We start from the raw sequence: 21,168 nt of genomic DNA, 5'->3' as shown, positions 1-21,168 counted from the left end.
ATATATATATATATATATATATATATATATATATATATATATATATATATATATATATATATATATATATATATATATATATATATATATATAAGTTATTATATTTTTCATATCGTCATATAGGTTTTGTCTTGCTCCCGAAATTCAATTCCACCTGAGATACTCACTACAGGCCGACGTGTAGAGCATCAAATATTTATTTGTTTTTTTCAGAATCGAGTTCAATGAGCCTATCGTCGTAGATGAAAAAGGTATTCGACTCGTTGTTGTGACATTTTGATTCAACTCTCGTAAGAGACACAACTCATGTATTCATTACCCGTTTACAGGTGCAGCTGGAGAAGGCAAGGGATGAACTGTCTATACAGAACTTCACCCTTAAGTCCAAGTTGTCAGACGTCACCGCTAAGATCAACGATCCTGCTGCCACTTATCAAGTAAATAGAGACTCTTTGAACCTCAAAGAAAACAGTGTAATCCAAAATGGGAAGACGGAAAGCGTTCAGCTGAAGGATGCAGACGACCCAGACGTTGTAAAAGTACTCAGAAAAGCGACGTATAAAGTTACAAATGACTCTCTAAAGCTCAGACAAATGTGCACTGAGTTCAACAACAAGGAAGAAGAATATAAGAAGCGAATCACAGACTTAGAAACTGAAATGAAGAACCTCCAGAACGAGAGCACCAGGCAACATGACCGGGCCATCCGGGAGATGGAAAACCGACTGGAGATGACCTCGCAAAGGCTGGAGGCAGCGGAGAGATACCTGACCGCTAAGGAGGAGGAGTACAGTATGCTCAAGCTGGACTTTGATACTCTTAATGAAGAGAACAAAAGGTTGAAGGAAAACCTCAATGACCTCATATTAAAAAAAAAGGTAAGGGTATATATATATATATATATATATATATATATATATATATATATATATATATATATATATATATATATATATATATATATATATATATATATATATATATATATATATATATATATGTATATATATATATATATATATATATATATATATATATATATATATATATATATATATATATATATTGAGGGTCAAGTCAATTGGGAGGTGAGTTTGAATGGAGAAAAACTGGAGGAAGTGAAGTGTTTTAGATATCTGGGAGTGGATCTGGCAGCGGATGGAACCATGGAAGCGGAAGTGGATCATAGGGTGGGGGAGGGGGCAAAAATTCTGGGGGCCTTGAAGAATGTGTGGAAGTCGAGAACATTATCTCGGAAAGCAAAAATGGGTATGTTTGAAGGAATAGTGGTTCCAACAATGTTGTATGGTTGCGAGGCGTGGGCTATGGATAGAGTTGTGCGCAGGAGGATGGATTTGCTGGAAATGAGATGTTTGAGGACAATGTGTGGTGTGAGGTGGTTTGATCGAGTGAGTAACGTAAGGGTAAGAGAGATGTGTGGAAATAAAAAGAGCGTGGTTGAGAGAGCAGAAGAGGGTGTTTTGAAGTGGTTTGGGCACATGGAGAGAATGAGTGAGGAAAGATTGACCAAGAGGATATATGTGTCGGAGGTGGAGGGAACGAGGAGAAGAGGGAGACCAAATTGGAGGTGGAAAGATGGAGTGAAAAAGATTTTGTGTGATCGGGGCCTGAACATGCACGAGGGTGAAAGGAGGGCAAGGAATAGAGTGAATTGGAGCGATGTGGTATACCGGGGTTGACGTGCTGTCAGTGGATTGAATCAAGGCATGTGAAGCGTCTGGGGTAAACCATGGAAAGCTGTGTAGGTATGTATATTTGCGTGTGTGGACGTATGTATATACATGTGTATGGGGGGGATTTGGGCCATTTCTTTCGTCTGTTTCCTTGCGCTACCTCGCAAACGCGGGAGACAGCGACAAAGTATAATGAAAAAAAATAAATATATATATATATATATATATATATATATATATATATATATATATATATATATATATATATATATATACACATACATATGTACATATATATATATACAGGCAGCAGGTTTGGATGGTATTGCAGTGGAATTTATGAAACAAGGGGGTGACTGTACTATTGACTGGTTGGTAATGTTATTTAATGTATGTATGACTCATGGTGAGGTGCCTGAGGATTGGCGGAATGCGTGCATAGTGCCATTGTACAAAGTCAAAAGGGATAAGAGTGAGTGCTCAAATTACAGAGGTATAAGTTTGTTGAGTATTCCTGGTAAATTAAATGGGAGGGTATTGACTGAGAGGGTGAAGGCATGTACAGAGCATCAGATTGGGGAAGAGCAGTGTGGTTTCAGAAGTGGTAGAGGATGTGTGGGTCAGGTGTTTGCTTTGAAGAATGTATGTGAGAAATACTTAGAAAAGCAAATGGATTTGTATGTAGCATTTATGGATCTGGAGAAGGCATATGATAGAGTTGATAGAGATGCTCTGTGGAAGGTATTAAGAATATATGGTGTGTGAAGCAAGTTGTTAGAAGCAGTGAAAAGTTTTTATCGAGGATGTAAGGCAAGTGTACGTGTAGGAAGAGAGGTGAGTGATTGGTTCTCAGTGAATGTAGGTTTGCGGCAGGGGTGTGTGATGTCTCCATGGTTGTTTAATTTGTTTATGGATGGGGATGTTAGGGAGGTGAATGCAAGAGTTTTGGAAAGAGGGGCAAGTATGAAGTCTGTTGTGGATGAGAGAGCTTGGGAAGTGAGTCAGTTGTTGTTCGCTGATGATACAACGCTGGTGGCTGATTCATGTGAGAAACTGCAGAAGCTGGTGACTGAGTTTGGTAAAGTGTGTGAAAGAAGAAAGTTAAGAGTAAATGTGAATAAGAGCAAGGTAATTAGGTACAGTAGGGTTGAGGGTCAAGTCAATTGGGAGGTAAGTTTGAATGGAGAAAAACTGGAGGAATTAAAGTGTTTCAGATACTTGGAAGTGGATCTGGCAGCGGATGGAACCATGGAAGCGGAAGTGGATCATAGGGTGGGGGAGGGGGCGAAAATTCTGGTAGCCTTGAAGAATGTGTGGAAGTCGAGAACATTATCTCGGAAAGCAAAAATGGGTATGTTTGAAGGAATAGTGGTTCCAACAATGTTGTATGGTTGCGAGGCGTGGGCTATGGATAGAGTTGTGCGCAGGAGGATGGATGTGCTGGAAATGAGATGTTTGAGGACAATGTGTGCTGTGAGTTGGTTTGATCGAGTAAGTAACGTAAGGGTAAGAGAGATGTGTGGAAATAAAAAGAGCGTGGTTGAGAGAGCAGAAGAGGGTGTTTTGAAATGGTTTGGTCGCATGGAGAGAATGAGTGAGGAAAGATTGACCAAGAGGATATATGTGTCGGAGGTGGAGGGAACGAGGATAAGTGGGAGACCAAATTGGAGGTGGAAAGATGGAGTGAAAAAGATTTTGTGTGATCGGGGCCTGAACATGCAGGAGGGTGAAAGGAGGGCAAGGAATAGAGTGAATTGGATCGATGTGGTATACCGGGGTTGATGTGCTGTCAGTGGATTGAATCAGGGCATGTGAAACGTCTGGGGTAAACCCTGGAAAGCTGTGTAGGTATGTATATTTGCGTGTGTGGACGTATGTATATACATGTGTATGGGGGGGGTTGGGCCATTTCTTTCGTCTGTTTCCTTGCGCTACCTCGCAAACGCGGGAGACAGCGACAAAGTATAATAAAAAAAAAATATATATATATATATATATATATATATATATATATATATATATATATATATATATATATATATATATATATATATAGGGCAAATGAGAGTTGGGGTGAGAGAGTATCATTAAATTTTAGGGAAAATAAAAAGATGTTCTGGAAGGAGGTAAATAAAGTGCGTAAGACAAGGGAGCAAATGGGAACTTCAGTGAAGGGTGCAAATGGGGAGGTGATAACAAGTAGTGGTGATGTGAGAAGGAGATGGAGTGAGTATTTTGAAGGTTTGTTGCATGTGTTTGATGATAGAGTGGCAGATATAAGGTGTTTTAGTCGAGGTGGTGTTCAAAGTTAGAGGGTTAGGGAAAATGATTTGGTAAACAGAGAAGAGGTAGTAAAAGCTTTGCGGAAGATGAAAGCCGGCAAAGCAGCAGGTTTCAATGGTATCGCAGTGGAATTTATTAAAAAAGGGGGTGACTGTATTGTTGACTGGTTGGTAAGGTTATTTAATGTATGTATGACTCATGGTGAGGTGCCTGAGGATTGGCGGAATGCGTGCATAGTGCCATTGTACAAAGGCAAAGGGGATAAGAGTGAGTGCTCAAATTACAGAGGTATAAGTTTGTTGAGTATTCCTGGGAAATTAGATCGGATGGTATTGATTGAGAGGGTGAAGGCATGTACAGAGCATCAGATTGGGGAAGAGCAGTGCGCTTTCAGAAGTGGTAGAGGATGTGTGGATCAGGTGTTTGTTTTGAAGAATGTATGTGAGAAATACTTAGAAAAGCAAATGGATTTGTATGTAGCATTTATGGATCTGGAGAAGGCATATGATAGAGTTGATAGAGATGCTCTGTGGAAGGTGTTAAGAATATATGGTGTGGGAGGCAAGTTGTTAGAAGCAGTGAAAAGTTTTTATCGCGGATGTAGGGCATGTGTACGTGTAGGAAGAGAGCCAAGTGATTGGTTCTCAGTGAATGTAGGTTTGCGGCAGGGGTGTGTGATGTCTCCATGGTTGTTTAATTTGTTTATGGATAGGGTTGTTAGGGAGGTGGATGCAAGAGTTTTGGAAAGAGGGGCAAGTATGAAGTCTGTTGGGGTTGAGAGAGCTTGGGAAGTGAGTCAGTTGTTGTTCGCTGATGATACAGCGCTGGTGGCTGATTCATGTGAGAAACTGCAGAAGCTGGTGAATGAGTTTGGTAAAGTATGTGAAAGAAGAAAGTTAAGAGTAAATGTGAATAAGAGCAAGGTTATTAGGTAGAGTAGGGTTGAGGGTCAAGTCAATTGGGAGTTGAGTTTGAATGGAGAAAAACTGGATGAAGTGAAGTGTTTTAGATATCTGGGAGTGGATCTGGCAGCGGATGGAACCATGGAAGCGGAAGTGGACCATAGGGTGGGGTAGGGGGCGAAAATTCTGGGAGCCTTGAAGAATGTGTGGAAGTCGAGAACATTATCTCGGAAAGCAAAAATGGGTATGTTTGAAGGAATAGTGCGTCTGGTGTAAACCATGGAAAGCTGTGTAGGTGTGTATATTTGCGTGTGTGGACGTATGTATATACATGTGTATGGGGGTGGGTTGGGCCATTTCTTTCATCTCTTTCCTTGCGCTACCTCGCAAACGCCGGAGACAGCGACAAAGCAGAAAAAAAAAAAAAAAAAAAAATATATATATATATATATATATATATATATATATATATATATATATATATATATATATATATATATATATATATATATATATATATATATATATATATATATATATATATATGTCTCCCGCGTTTGCGAGGTAGTGCAAGGAAACAGACGAAAGAAATGGCCAAACCCACCCTCATACGCAATGTATATACGTACACGTCCACACACGCAAATATACATACTTATACATCTCAATGTACACATATATATACACACACAGACACAAACATATATACCAATGCACAAAATTCACACTGTCTGCCTTTATTCATTTCCATCGCCACCTCGCCACACATGGAATACCATCCCCCTCCCCCCTCATGTGTGCGAGGTAGCACTAGGAAGAGACAACAAAGGCCCCATTCGTTCACACTCAATCTCTATCTGTCATGCAATAATGCCCGAAACCACAGCTCCCTTTCCACATCCAGGCCCCACACAATTTTCCATGGTTTACCCCAGACGCTTCACATGCCCTGATTCAATCCACTGACAGCACGTCAACCCCGGTATACCACATCGATCCAATTCACTCTATTCCTTGCCCTCATTTCACCCTCCTGCATGTTCAAGCCCCGATCACACTAAATCTTTTTCACTCCATCTTTCCACCTCCAATTTGGTCTCCCACTTCTCCTCGTTACGTCCATCTCCGACACATATATCCTCTTGGTCAATCTTTCCTCACTCATTCTCTCCATGTGCCCAAACCAATTCAAAACACCCTCTTCTGCTCTCTCAACCATGCTCTTTTTATTTCCACATATCTCTCTTACCCTTACATTACTTACTCGATCAAACCACCTCACACCACACATTGTCCTCAAACATCTCATTTCCAGCACATCCACCCTTCTGCGCACAACCCTATCCATAGCCCACGCCTCGCAACCATACAACATTGTTGGAAGCACTATTCCTTCAAACATACCCATTGTAGCTTTCCGAGATAATGTTCTCGACTTCCACACGCTCTTCAAGGCTCCCAGGATTTTGCCCCCCTCCCACACCCTATGATACACTTCCGTTTCCATGGTTCCATCCGCTGCCAGATACACTCCAAAATATCTAAAACAAATTACTTCATCCAGTTTTTCTCCATTCAAACTTACCTCCCAATTGACTTGACCCTCAACCATAGTGTACCTAATAACCTTGCTCTTATTCACATTTACTCTGAACTTTCTTCTTTCACACACTTTACCAAACTCAGTCACCAGCTTCTGCAGTTTCTCATATGAATCAGCCACCAGCGCTGTATCAGCAGCGAACAACAACTGACTCACTTCCCAAGCTCTCTCATCCACAACAGACTTCATACTTGCCCCTCTTTCCAAAACTCTTGCATTCACCTCCCTAACAACCCCATCCATAAACAAATTAAACAACCATGGAGACATCACACACCCCTGCCGCAAACCTACATTCACTGAGGACCAATCACTTTCCTCTCTTCCTACACGTACACATGCCTTGCATCCTCGATAAAAACTTTTCACTGCTTCTAACGACTTGACTCCCACACCATATATTCTTAATACCTTCCAGAGCATCTCTATCAACTCTATCATATGCCTTCTCCAGATCCATAAATGCTACATACAAATCCATTTGCTTTTCTAAGTATTTCTCACATACATTCTTCAAAGCAAACACCTGATCCACACATCCTCTACCACTTCTGAAAGCACACTCCTCTTCCCCAATCTGATTCTCTGTACATGCCTTCACCCTCTCAATCAATACCCTCCCATGTAATTTACCAGGAATACTCAACAAACCTATACCTCTGTAATTTGAGCACTCACTCTTATCCCCTTTGCCTTTGTACAATGTCACTATGCACGCATTCCGCCAATCCTCAGGCATCTCACCATAAGTCATATATACATTAAATAACCTTACCAAATAGACAACAATACAGTCACCCCCTTTTTTAATAAATTCCACTACAATACCATCCAAACCTGCTGCCTTGCCAGCTTTCATCTTCGGCAAAGGTTTTACTACCTCTTCTCTGTTTACCAAATCATTTTCCCTAACCCTCTCACTTTGCACACCACCTCGACCAAAACACCCTATATCTGCCACTCTATCATCAAACAGATTCAACATACCTTCAAAATACTCACTCCATCTCCTTCTCACATCACATCACATTACATTAGAAAAGAAGGGTGAGTGTTGGGGTGAAGAGGGTGGTGAGAGTAAATGAGCTTGGGAAGGAGATTTGTGTGAGGAAGTACCAGGAGAGACTGAGTACAGAATGGAAAAAGGTGAGAACAATGGAAGTAAGGGGAGTGGGGGAGGAATGGATGTATTTAGGGAATCAGTGATGGATTGCGCAAAAGATGCTTGTGGGATGAGAAGAGTGGGAGGTGGGTTGATTAGAAAGGGTCGTGAGTGGTGGGATGAAGAATTAAGATTATTATTGAAACAGAAGGGAGAGGCATTTGGACGATTTTTGCTGGATAAAAATGCAATTGAGTAGGAGATGTATGAAAGAAAGAGACAGGAGGTCAAGAGGAAGGTGCAAGAGGTGAAAAAGAGCGCAAATGAGAGTTGGGGTGAGAGAGTATCATTAGATTTTAGAGAATAAAAAGATGATCTGGAAGGAGGTAAATAAAGTGCGTAAGACAAGGCACCAAATGGGAACTTCAGTGAAGGGCGCAAATGGGGAGGTGATAACAAGTAGTGGTGATGTGAGATACATATACATATATATATATATATATATATATACATATATATATATATATATATATATATATATATATATATATATATATATATATATATATATATATATATATATATATATATATATATAAATATATATATATATATATATATATATATATATATATATATATATATATATATATATATATATATATATATATATATATTTATCAAAAGGGGGTGACTGTATTGTTGACTGGTTGGTAAGGTTATTTAATGTATGTATGACTCATGGTGAGGTGCCTGAGGATTGGCGGAATGCGTGCATAGTGCCATTGTACAAAGGCAAAGGGGATAAGAGTGAGTGCTCAAATTACAGAGGTATAAGTTTGTTGAGTATTCCTTGTAAATTACATGGGAGGGTATTGATTGAGAGGGTGAAGGCATGTACAGAGCATCAGATTGGGGAAGGCAGTGTGGTTTCAGAAGTGGTAGAGGATGTGTGGATCAGGTGTTTGCTTTGAAGAATGTATGTGAGAAATACTTAGAAAAGCAAATGGATTTGTATGTAGCATTTATGGATCTGGAGAAGGTATATGATAGAGATGGTAGAGATGCTCTTTGGAAGGTATTAAGAATATATGGTGTGGGAGGCAAGTTGTTAGAAGCAGTGAAAAGTTTTTATCGAGGATGTAAGGCATGTGTACGTGTAGGACGAGAGGAAAGTGATTGGTTCTCAGTGAATGTAGGTTTGCGGCAGGGGTGTGTGATGTCTCCATGGTTCTTTAATTTGTTTATGGATGGGGTTGTTAGGAAGGTGAATGCAAGAGTTTTGGAAAGAGGGTCAAGTGTGAAGTCTGTTGGGGATGAGAGAGCTTGGTAAGTGAGTCAGTTGTTGTTCGCTGATGATACAGCGCTGGTGGCTGATTGATGTGAGAAACTGCAGAAGCTGGTGACTGAGTTTGGTAAAGTGTGTGAAACAAGAAAGTTAAGAGTAAATGTGAATAAGAGCAAGGTTATTAGGTACAGTAGGGTTGAGGGTCAAGTCTATTGGGAGGTGAGTTTGAATGGAGAAAAACTGGAGGAAGTGAAGTGTTTTAGATATCTGGGAGTGGATCTGGCAGCGGATGGAACCATGGAAGCGGAAGTGGATCATAGGGTGGGGGAGGGGGCGAAAATCCTGGGAGCCTTGAAGAATGTGTGGAAGTCGAGAACATTATCTCGGAAACCAAAAATGGGTATGTTTAAAGGAATAGTGCTCCCAACAATGTTGTATGGTTGCGTGGCGTGGGCTATGGATAGAGTTGTGCGCAGGAGGATGGATGTGCTGGAAATGAGGTGTTTGAGGACAATATGTGGTGTGAGGTGGTTTGATCGAGTAAGTAACGTAAGGGTAAGAGAGATGTGTGGAAATAAAAAGAGCGTGGTTGAGAGAGCAGAAGAGGGTGTTTTGAAATGGTTTGGGCACATGGAGAGAATGAGTGAGGAAAGATTGACCAAAGGATATATGTGTCGGAGGTGGAGGGAACGAGGAAATGAGGGAGACCAATTTGGAGGTGGAAAGATGGACTGAAAAAGATTTTGTGTGATCGGGGCCTGAACATGCAGGTGGGTGAAAGGAGGGCAAGGAATAGAGTGAATTGGAGCGATGTGGTATACCGGGGTTGATGTGCTGTCAGTGGATTGAATCAGGGCATGTGAAGCGTCTGGGGTAAACCATGGAAAGCTGTGTAGGTATGTATATTTGCGTGTGTGGACGTATGTATATACATGTGTATGGGGGTGGGTTGGGCCATTTCTTTCGTCGGTTTCCTTGCGCTACCTCGCAAACGCGGGAGACCGCGACAAAGCAAAAAAAAAAAAAAAAAAAAATATATATATATATATATATATATATATATATATATATATATATATATATATATATATATATATATATATATATATATATATATATATATATATATATATATATATATATTCCCTGGGGATAGGGGAGAAAGAATGCTTCCCACGTATTCCCTGCGTGTCGTAAAAGACGACTAAAAGGGAAGGGAGCGGGGGCTGGAAATCCTCCCCTCTCAGTTTTTTTTTAGTTTTCCAAAAGATGGAACAGAGAAGGGGGCCAGGTGAGGATGTTCCCTCAAAGGTCCAGTCCTCTGTTCTTAACGCTACCTTGCTCACGCGGGAAAACGCGAATAGTATGAAAAAAAAAAAATATATATATGTATATATATATATATATATATATATATATATATATATACATATATATATAATATATATATATATATATATATATATATATATATATATATATATATATATATATATATATATATATGTATATATATATATATATATATATATATATATATATATATATATATATATATATATATATATATATATATATATATATATATATATATATATATATATATATATATATATATATATATATATATATATATATATATATATATATATATATATGTATATATATATATATATATATATATATATATATATATATATATATATATATATATATATATATATACATATATATATATATATATATATATATATGTATATATATATATATATATATATATATATATATATATATATATATATATATATATATATATATATATATATATATATATATATATATATATATATATATATATATATATATATACATATACATATATATACATATATATATATATATATATATATATATATATATATATATATATATATATATATATATATATATATATATATATATATATATATATATATATATATATATATATATATATATATATATATATATATATATATATATATATATATATGTATATATATATATATATATATATATATATATAGGGTTGAGGGTCAAGTCAATTGGGAGGTAAGTTTGAATGGAGAAAAACTGGAGGAAGTAAAGTGTTTTAGATATCTGTGAGTGGATCTGGCAGCGGATGGAACCATGGAAGCGGAAGTGGATCATAGGGTGGGGGAGGGGGCGAAAATCCTGGAGCCTTGAAGAATGTGTGGAAGTGGAGAACATTATCTCGGAAACCAAAAATGGGTATGTTTGAAGGAATAGTGGTTCTAACAATGTTGTATTGTTGCGAGGCGTGGGCTATGGATAGAGTTGTGCGCAGGAGGATGGATGTGCTGGAAATGAGATGTTTGAGGACAATGTGTGGTGTGAGGTGGTTATATCGAGTAAGTAACGTAAGGGTAAGAGAGGTGTGTGGAAATAAAAAGAGCGTGGTTGAGAGAGCAGAAGAGGGTGTTTTGAAATGGTTTGGGCACATGGAGAGAATGAGTGAGGAAAGATTGACCAAGAGGATATATGTGTCGGAGGTGGAGGGAACGAGGAGAAGTGGGAGACCAAATTGGAGGTGGAAAGATGGAGTGAAAAAGATTTAGTGTGATCGGGGCCTGAACATGCAGGAGGGTGAAAGGAGGGTAAGGAATAGAGTGAATTGGATCGATGTGGTATACCGGGGTTGACATGCTGTCAGTGGAATGAATCAGGGCATGTGAAGCGTCTGGGGTAAACCATGGAAAACTGTGTAGATAGGTATATTTGCGTGTGTGGACGTATGTATATACGTGTATGGGGGTGGGTTGGGCCATTTCTTTCGTCTGTTTCCTTGCGCTACCTTGCAAACGCGGGAGACAGCGGAAAAAAGAAGAATATATATATATATATATATATATATATATATATATATATATATATATATATATATATATATATATATATATATAATATATATATTTATATTTATTTATTCATTTTGCTTTGTCGCGGTCTCCCGCGTTAGCGAGGTAGCACAAGGAAACTGACGAAAGAATGGCCCAACTCACCCACATACACATGTATGTATATACATGTCCACACATGCAAATATACATACCTATACATCTCAACGTATACATATACACACAGACAAATACATATATACACATGTACATAATTCATACTGTCTGCCTTTATTCATTCCCATCGCCACCTCGCCACACATGAAATAAAAACCCCCTTCCCCCCTAATTTGTGCGACTTAGCGCTAGGATGACAATAAAGGCCCCATTCGTTCACACTTAGTCTCTAGCTGTTATGAAATAATGCACCGAAACCACAGCTCCCTTTGAACAGCTAGGCCCCACAGACCTTTCCACGGTTTACCCTAGATGCTTCACATGCCCTGGTTCAACCCATTGACAGCACGAAGACCCCGGTATACCACATCGTTCCAATTCACTCTATTCCTTACACGCCTTTCACCCTCTTGCATGTTCAGGTCCCGATCACTCAAAATCTTTTTCACTTCAACTTTCCACCTTCAATTTTAGTCTCCCACTTTCCCTCGTTCCTTCCACCTCTGACACATATATCCTCTTGGTGAATCTTTCCTGTCTCATTCTCTCCATGTGACCAAACCATTTCAAAACACCCTCTTCTGCTCTCTCAACCACACTCTTTTTATCACCACACACCTCTCTTACCCAATTATTACCTACTCAATCAAACCACCTCACACCACATATTGTCCCCAAACATCTCATTTCCAGTACATCCACCCTCCTGCGCACAACTCTATCCATAGCCCACGCCTCGCAACCATATAACATTGTTGGAACCACAATTCCTTCAAATATACCCATTTCTGCTTTTCGAGATAATGTTCTCGACTTCCACACATTCTTCAACGCTCCCAGAATTCTCACCCCCTCCCCCACCCTATTATTCACCTCCGCTTCTATGGTTCCATCCGCTGCCAAATCCACTCCCAGATATCTAAAACACTTCTCTTCCTCCAGTTTTTCTCCATTCAAACTTACCTCCCAATTGACTTGACCCTCAACCCTACTGTACCTAATAACCTTGCTCTTATTCACATTTACTTTCAACTTTCTTCTTTCACACACTTTACCAAGCTCAGTCACCAGCTTCTGCAGTTTCTCACATGAATCAGCCACCAGCGCTGTATCATCAGCAAACAACAACTGACTCACTTCGGAAGCTCTTTCATCCACAACAGAGTGCACACTTGCCCCTCTTTCCAAAACTCTTGCATTCACCTCCCTAACAACCCCATCCATAAACAAATTAAACAACCATGGAGACATCACACACCCCTGCCGCAAACCTACATTCACTGAGAACCAATCACTTTCCTCTCTTCCTACACGTACACATGCCTTACATCCTCGATAAAAAATTTTCACTGCATCTAACAACTTGCCTCCCACACCATATATTCTTAATACCTTCCACAGAGCATCTCTATCAACTCTATCACATGCCTTCTCCAGATCCATAAATGCTATATACAAATCCATTTGCTTTTCTAAGTGTTTCTCACATACATTCTTCAAAGCAATATATATATATATATATATATATATATATATATATATATATATATATATATATATTTTTTTTTTTTTTTTTTTTTTTTTATACTTTGTCGCTGTCTCCCGCGTTTGCGAGGTAGCGCAAGGAAACAGACGAAAGAAATGGCCCAACCCCCCCCCCCCCATACACATGTACATACACACGTCCACACACGCAAATATACATACCTACACAGCTTTCCATGGTTTACCCCAGACGCTTCACATGCCTTGATTCAATCCACTGACAGCACGTCAACCCCTGTATACCACATGACTCCAATTCACTCTATTCCTTGCCCTCCTTTCACCCTCCTGCATGTTCAGGCCCCGATCACACAAAATCTTTTTCACTCCATCTTTCCACCTCCAATTTGGTCTCCCTCTTCTCCTCGTTCCCTCCACCTCCGACACATATATCCTCTTGGTCAATCTCTCCTCACTCATTCTCTCCATGTGCCCAAACCATTTCAAAACACCCTCTTCTGCTCTCTCAACCACGCTCTTTTTATTTCCACACATCTCTCTTACCCTTACGTTACTTACTCGATCAAACCACCTCACACCACACATTGTCCTCAAACATCTCATTTCCAGCACATCCATCCTCCTGCGCACATCTCTATCCATAGCCCACGCCTCGCAACCATACAACATTGTTGGAACCACTATTCCTCAAACATACCCATTTTTGCTTTCCGAGATAATGTTCTCGACTTCCACACATTTTTCAAGGCTCCCAAAATTTTCGCCCCCTCCCCCACCCTATGATCCACTTCCGCTTCCATGGTTCCATCCGCTGACAGATCCACTCCCAGATATCTAAAACACTTCACTTCCTCCAGTTTTTCTCCATTCAAACTCACCTCCCAATTGACTTGACCCTCACCCCTACTGTACCTAATAACCTTGCTCTTATTCACATTTACTCTCAACTTTCTTCTTCCACACACTTTACCAAATATATAAATATATATATATATATATATATATATATATATATATATATATATATATATATATATATATATATATATATATAATATATATATATATATATATATATATATATATATATATATATATATATATATATATATATATATATATATATATATATATATATATATATATATATATATATATATATATATATATATATATATATATATATATATATATATATATATATATATATATATATATATATATATGCGTGGGAAGTATTCTTTCACCCCTATGTGGATGTAACCAAGATATGAAAAAAGGAGAGATAGGTAGTATGTTTGAGGAAAGGAACCTGGATGTTTTGGCTCTGATTGAAACGAAGCTCAAGGGTAAAGGGGAAGAGTGGTTTGGGAAGGTCTTGGGAGTAAAGTCAGGGGTTAGTGGAAGACAAGATCAAGGGGAAGGTAGTAGCAAATTACTCCTGAAACCAGGAGTTGTGGAGTATTTGATAGAATGTAAGAAGTAAATTCTCGATTAATATGGGTATTTATAATTTTTTATATTTTATAATATTTGTTTAATATTTTTTAATTTTTGTTATTTTTTTTATTTTTTATAATAATTTTTTTTAATTTTAAATTTATATTATTAATTATTAAAAAATAATTTTTTTATAATTATTAATTTTTATTTATATAAATAATTTTTTTTAATATATTTATTTTAATTAAAAAATTATTTAATAATGTTTAATTTTTTATTTTATTTTTATTTATTATTATTAATATTTAATTTTTAATTTAATAATTTTTAATAAAATTATTATTTTTATAAATTTAATATGTTAAATTATATTAATTTATAATTTTTAATAATTTTTTTATAATAAATAAATTTTTTTTATATTTATTTATTTATGTAATTCTTTATTTTTTATATTTTAATTTTATTTTATTTTTTATTTATATTTAATAAATAATATTTATTATTTTTTTTTATAATTTATTATTTCAATATTTAATTAATTTTTTTTGTATTTATTATTTTATTTTTTTTTAATTTTTATATTTTTTTTTTTTTTTTTATTTTATATTTTTTATAAATTATATTAAATAATTAATTATTAAAATTATTTTTTTTAAATTTAATTTTTTTTTAATTAATTTAATTTTTTTATTATATATATTTTTTTTAATTTAATTTTTTTTTTTTTATATATGTTATAATGTATTTATATTAATTTTTAATATTTTTGTTTAATTATTATTTAAATTTTTTTTTTTTAATAATTATATTTTATTTTTTTTATATTTAATTTTTATTTTATAGATAATATTTAATTTTATTTTATATTTTTTTTCTTTTTTTTAATTTTTTATATTTTAATTTATTAATTATTTTTTTTTTCATTATTTTTTTTTATTTTTTTTTTTATTTATTTATTTTATATTTATAATTTTTATTTTATAATTTAATTTTTTAATTTTTTAAATAAATAATTTTAATTTTATTAATTATTAATTTTTATTATTATTTTTTATTTTTTTATATTTTTTTTTTAATATTTAATTTTTTAATAAGTATAATTAATAGTATTTTTTTATAATAAATTATTTTTATATATATATTTTTTTTTTATTTATTTAATTAAATAATATGAATTTTAATATATTTTATTTTTTATATTTATATTGTTTTTTTTTATATTATTTAATTTTTAATATTTAATATTTAATTATAATTTATATTATTTTATTTTATTAATAATTATTTAATATTTTAAATTTTTTTATTTTATTTTAAAATTTAATTATACCCCCTTAATTTTTTTTATTATATTTTATTTTTATTATTTTTTTTTTATTTTTATTTATTAATTTCTTTATTAATTTTAATTTATTAAAAATAATATATTTTTAATTTTATATTATTTTTTTTTTTTTTTATTTATATAAATATAATTAATTTAATTATTTTTTAAGTATTAATTTTTTATTTTTTTTTATTATTATATTTTTTATTTTAAATTATTAAATTTTAATAATATTTTTATTTTTTGGTTATATGTTAATAATTTTTTTTTTTAATTTATATTTTAAATTAATATAAAATATTTATTTATATATTATTTAATCTTAATTATAATAATTTAATTTATTAATTATTTTTTAATTTTAATTTTATTATATTTTTATTATTATTATATAATTATTAATTAAAAATTAATAATTTTTTTTTTTTTTAATTTTTATTATATTTTTAATTTAATTTTTTTTTTTTAATTTTATTATGTTAATTAATTTATTTTTTAATTTTTTTTATATATATAAAATATTTTTTTTTTTATATTTTATTTTAAATTAATTTTTTTTTTTATATTATTAATTTTATTATTTTTTTTTTTATTTTTTTATATAATTTTAATATATTTATTAATTTAAAAATATAATATTTATTTTTTTTATTTATTTTTTTTTTTTTTAATTTAATTATTTAATATTTTTTAAATTTTTAAAACTGAAAATTGCTGGAGGAGATGGGTGATTATGGTGCATATGCCCTGGGCATGAGAAGAAAGATCATGAGAGGCAAGTGTTTTGGGAGCAGCTGAATGAGTGTGTTAGTGGTTTTGATGCACGAGACCGGGTTATAGTGATGGGTAATTTGAATGCAAAGGTGAGTAATTGGCAGTTGAGGGAATAATTGGTTATACATGGGGTGTTCAGTGTTGTAAATGGAAATGGTGAAGAGCTTGTAGATTTATGTGCTGAAAAAGGACTGATGATTGGGAAAACTGGTTTAAAAAGCGAGATATACATAAGTTATACTTATGTAAGTAGGAGAGATGGCCAGAGAGCGTTATTGGATTACGTGTTAATTGACAGGCGTGCGAAAGAGAGACTTTTGGATGTTAATGTGCTGAGAGGTGCAACTGAAGGGATGTCTGATCATTATCTTGTGGAGGCTAAGGTGAAGATTTGTATGGGTTTTCAGAAAAGAAGAGTGAATGTTGGGATGAAGAGGGTGGTGAGAGTAAGTGAGCTTAGGAAGGAGACCTGTGTGAGGAAGTACCAGGAGAGAACAATGGAAGTAAGGGGAGTGGGGGAGGAATGGGATGTATTTAGGGAATCAGTGATGGATTGCGCAAAAGATGCTTGTGGCATGAGAAGAGTGGGAGATGGGTTGATTAGAAAGGGTAGTAAGTGGTGGGATGAAGAAGTAAGAGTATTAGTGAAAGAGAAGAGAGAGGCATTTGGACGATTTTTGCAGGGAAAAAATGAAATTGAGTGGGAGATGTATAAAAGAAAGAGACAGGAGGTCAAGAGAAAGGTGCAAGAGGTGAAAAAAAGGGCAAATGAGAGTTGGGGTGAGAGAGTATCATTAAATTTTAGGGAGAATAAAAAGATGTTCTGGAAGGAGGTAAATAAAGTGCGTAAGACAAGGGAGCAAATGCGAACTTCAGTGAAGGGCGCAAATGGGGAGGTGATAACAAGTAGTGGTGATGTGAGAAGGAGATGGAGTGAGTATTTTGAAGGTTTGTTGAATGTGTTTGATGATAGAGTGGCAGATATAGGGTGTTTTGGTCGAGGTTGTGTGCAAAGTGAGAGGGTTAGGGAAAATGATTTGGTAAACAGAGAAGAGGTAGTAAAAGCTTTGCGGAAGATGAAAGCCGGCAAGGCAGCAGGTTTGGATGGTATTGCAGTGGAATTTATTAAAAAAGGGGGTGACTGTATTGTTGACTGGTTGGTAAGGTTATTTAATGTATGTATGACTCATGGTGAGGTGCCTGAGGATTGGCGGAATGCGTGCATAGTACCATTGTACAAAGGCAAAGGGGATAAGAGTGAGTGCTCAAATTATAGAGGTATAAGTTTGTTGAGTATTCCTGGTAAATTATATGGGAGGGTATTGATTGAGAGGGTGAAGGCATGTACAGAGCGTCAGATTGGGGAAGAGCGGTGTGTTTTCAGAAGTGGTAGAGGATGTGTGGATCAGGTGTTTGCTTTGAAGAATGTATGTGAGAAATACTTAGAAAAGCAAATGGATTTGTATGTAGCATTTATGGATCTGGAGAAGGCATATAATAGAGTTGACAGAGATGCTCTGTGGAAGGTATTAAGAATATATCGTGTGGGAGGCAAGTTGTTAGAAGCAGTGAAAAGTTTTTATCGAGGATGTAAGGCATGTGTACGTGTAAGCAGAGAGGAAAGTGATTGGTTCTCAGTGAATGTAGGTTTGCGGCAGGGGTGTGTGATGTCTCCATGGTTGTTTAATTTTTTATGGATGGGGTTGTTAGGGAGGTAAATGCAAGAGTTTTGGAAAGAGGGGCAAGTATGAAGTCTGTTGGGGATGAGAGAGCTTGGGAAGTGAGTCAGTTGTTGTTCGCTGATGATACAGCGCTGGTGGCTGATTCTTGTGAGAAACTGCAGAAGCTGGTGACTGAGTTTGGTAAAGTGTGTGAAAGAAGAAAGTTAAGAGTAAATGTGAATAAGAGCAAGGTTATTAGGTACAGTAGGGTTGAGGGTCAAGTCATTTGGGAGGTGAGTTTGAATGGAGAAAAACTGGAGGAAGTGAAGTGTTTTAGATATCTGGGAGTGGATCTGGCAGCGGATGGAACCATGGAAGCGGAAGTGGATCATAGGGTGGGGGAGGGGGCGAAAATTCTGGGAGCATTGAAGAATGTGTGGAAGTCGAGAACATTATCTCGGAAAGCAAAAATGGGTATGTTTGAAGGAATAGTGGTTCCAACAATGTTTTATGGTTGCGAGGCGTGGGCTATGGATAGAGTGGTGCGCAGGAGGATGGATGTGCTGGAAATGAGATGTTTGAGGACAATGTTTGGTGTGAGGTGGTTTGATCGAGTAAGTAACGTAAGGTTAAGAGAGATGTGTGGAAATAAAAAGAGCGTGGTTGAGAGAGCAGAAGAGGGTGTTTTGAAATGGTTTGGGCACATGGAGAGAATGAGTGAGGAAAGATTGACCAAGAGGATATATGTGTCGGAGGTGGAGGGAACGAGGAGAAGAGGGAGACCAAATTGGAGGTGGAAAGATGGACTGAAGAAGATTTTGTGTGATCGGGGCCTGAACATGCACGAGGGTTAAAGGGGGGCAAGGAATAGAGTGAATTGGAGCGATATGGTATACCGGGGTTGACGTGCTGTCAGTGGATTGAATCAGGGCATATGAAGCGTCTGGGGTAAACCATGGAAAGCTGTGTAGGTATGTATATTTGCGTGTGTGGACGTATGTATATACATGTGTATGGGGGTGGGTTCGGCCATTTCTTTCGTCTGTTTCCTTGCGCTACCTCGGAAACGCGGGAGACAGCGACCAAGCAAAAAGAAAATATATATATATATATATATATATATATATATATATATATATATATATATATATATATATATATATATATATATATATATATATATATATATATATATATATATATATATATATATATATTTTTTTTTATTTTGCTTTGTCGCTGTCTCCCTCGTTTGCGAGGTAGCGGAAGGAAACAGACGAAAGAAATGGCCCAACCCACCCCCATACACAATGTATATACATACACGTCCACACACGCAAATATACACACCTATACATATCAATGTACACATATATATACACACAGACACATTCACAATTCACACTGTCTGCCACAGACACAATTCACACTGTCTGCCTTTATTCATTCCCATCGCCACCTCGCCACGCATGGAATACCATCCCCCTCCCCCCTCATGCGTGCGAGGTAGCACTAGGAAAAGACAACAAAGGCCCCATTCGTTCACACTCACTCTCTAGCTGTCATGCAATAATGCCCGAAACCACAGCTCCTGTTCCACATCCAGGCCCCACACAACTTTCCATGGTTTACCCCAGACGCTTCACATGCCCCGGTACACCACATCTATCCAATTCACTCTATTCCTTGCCCTCCTTTCACCCTCCTGCATGTTCAGGCCCCGATCACACAAAATCTTTTTCACTCCATCTTTCAACCTCCAATTTGGTCTCCCACTTCTCCTCGTTCCCTCCACCTCCGACACATATATCCTCTTGGTCAATCTTTCCTCACTCATTCTCTCCATGTGCCCAAACCATTTCAAAACACCCTCTTCTGCTCTCTCAACCACGCTCTTTTTATTTCTACACATCTCTCTTACCCTTACATTACTTACTCGATCAAACCACCTCACACCACACATTGTCCTCAAACATCTCCTTTCCAGCACATCCACCCTCCTGCGCACAACTCTATCCATAGCCCACGCCTCGCACCCATACAACATTGTTGGAACCACTATTCCTTCAAACATACCCATTTTTGTTTTCCGAGATAATGTTCTCGACTTCCACACATTCTTCAAGGCTCCCAGGATTTTCGCTCCCTCCCCCACCCTATGATTCACTTCTTCTTCCATGGTTCCATCCGCTGCCAGATCCACTCTCAGATATCTAAAACATATATATATATATATATATATATATATATATATATATATATATATATATATATATATATATATATATATATATACACTTACGTTATTTACCTCCTTCCAAAATATGCTTTTATTTTCCCTAAAATTTAATGATACTCTCTCACCCAAACTTTCATTTACCTATTTTTCACCTCTTTCACCTTTCTCTTGACCTTCTGCCAATTTCTTTTATACACCCTCTTGTCCTTTGCAATACTTCCCTGAAAAGCCGTCCAAATGGCTCTCCCTTCTCTTTCACAAACAGCCTT

General features: G+C 35.9%; 1 protein-coding gene across 1 annotated transcript in view; it reads left to right on the top strand.

Annotated features, from left to right (window-relative positions):
• Nucleotides 1–21,168, top strand: part of LOC139755697 (uncharacterized) — a 705,696-nt gene that overhangs the window by 512,027 nt on the left and 172,501 nt on the right. Inside the window, exon 7 of the mRNA XM_071674343.1 lies at nt 330–878. Coding sequence (XP_071530444.1) covers nt 330–878 — 549 coding nt within the window. The remainder of the gene's footprint in view (nt 1–329; nt 879–21,168) is intronic.

Source organism: Panulirus ornatus, chromosome 19 (genome assembly GCF_036320965.1).
Source record: "Panulirus ornatus isolate Po-2019 chromosome 19, ASM3632096v1, whole genome shotgun sequence".
Lineage (NCBI taxonomy): Eukaryota > Metazoa > Arthropoda > Malacostraca > Decapoda > Palinuridae > Panulirus > Panulirus ornatus.
Note: the sequence above shows the minus strand (reverse complement) of the source record. Positions and strands in the feature narration are given on the sequence as shown.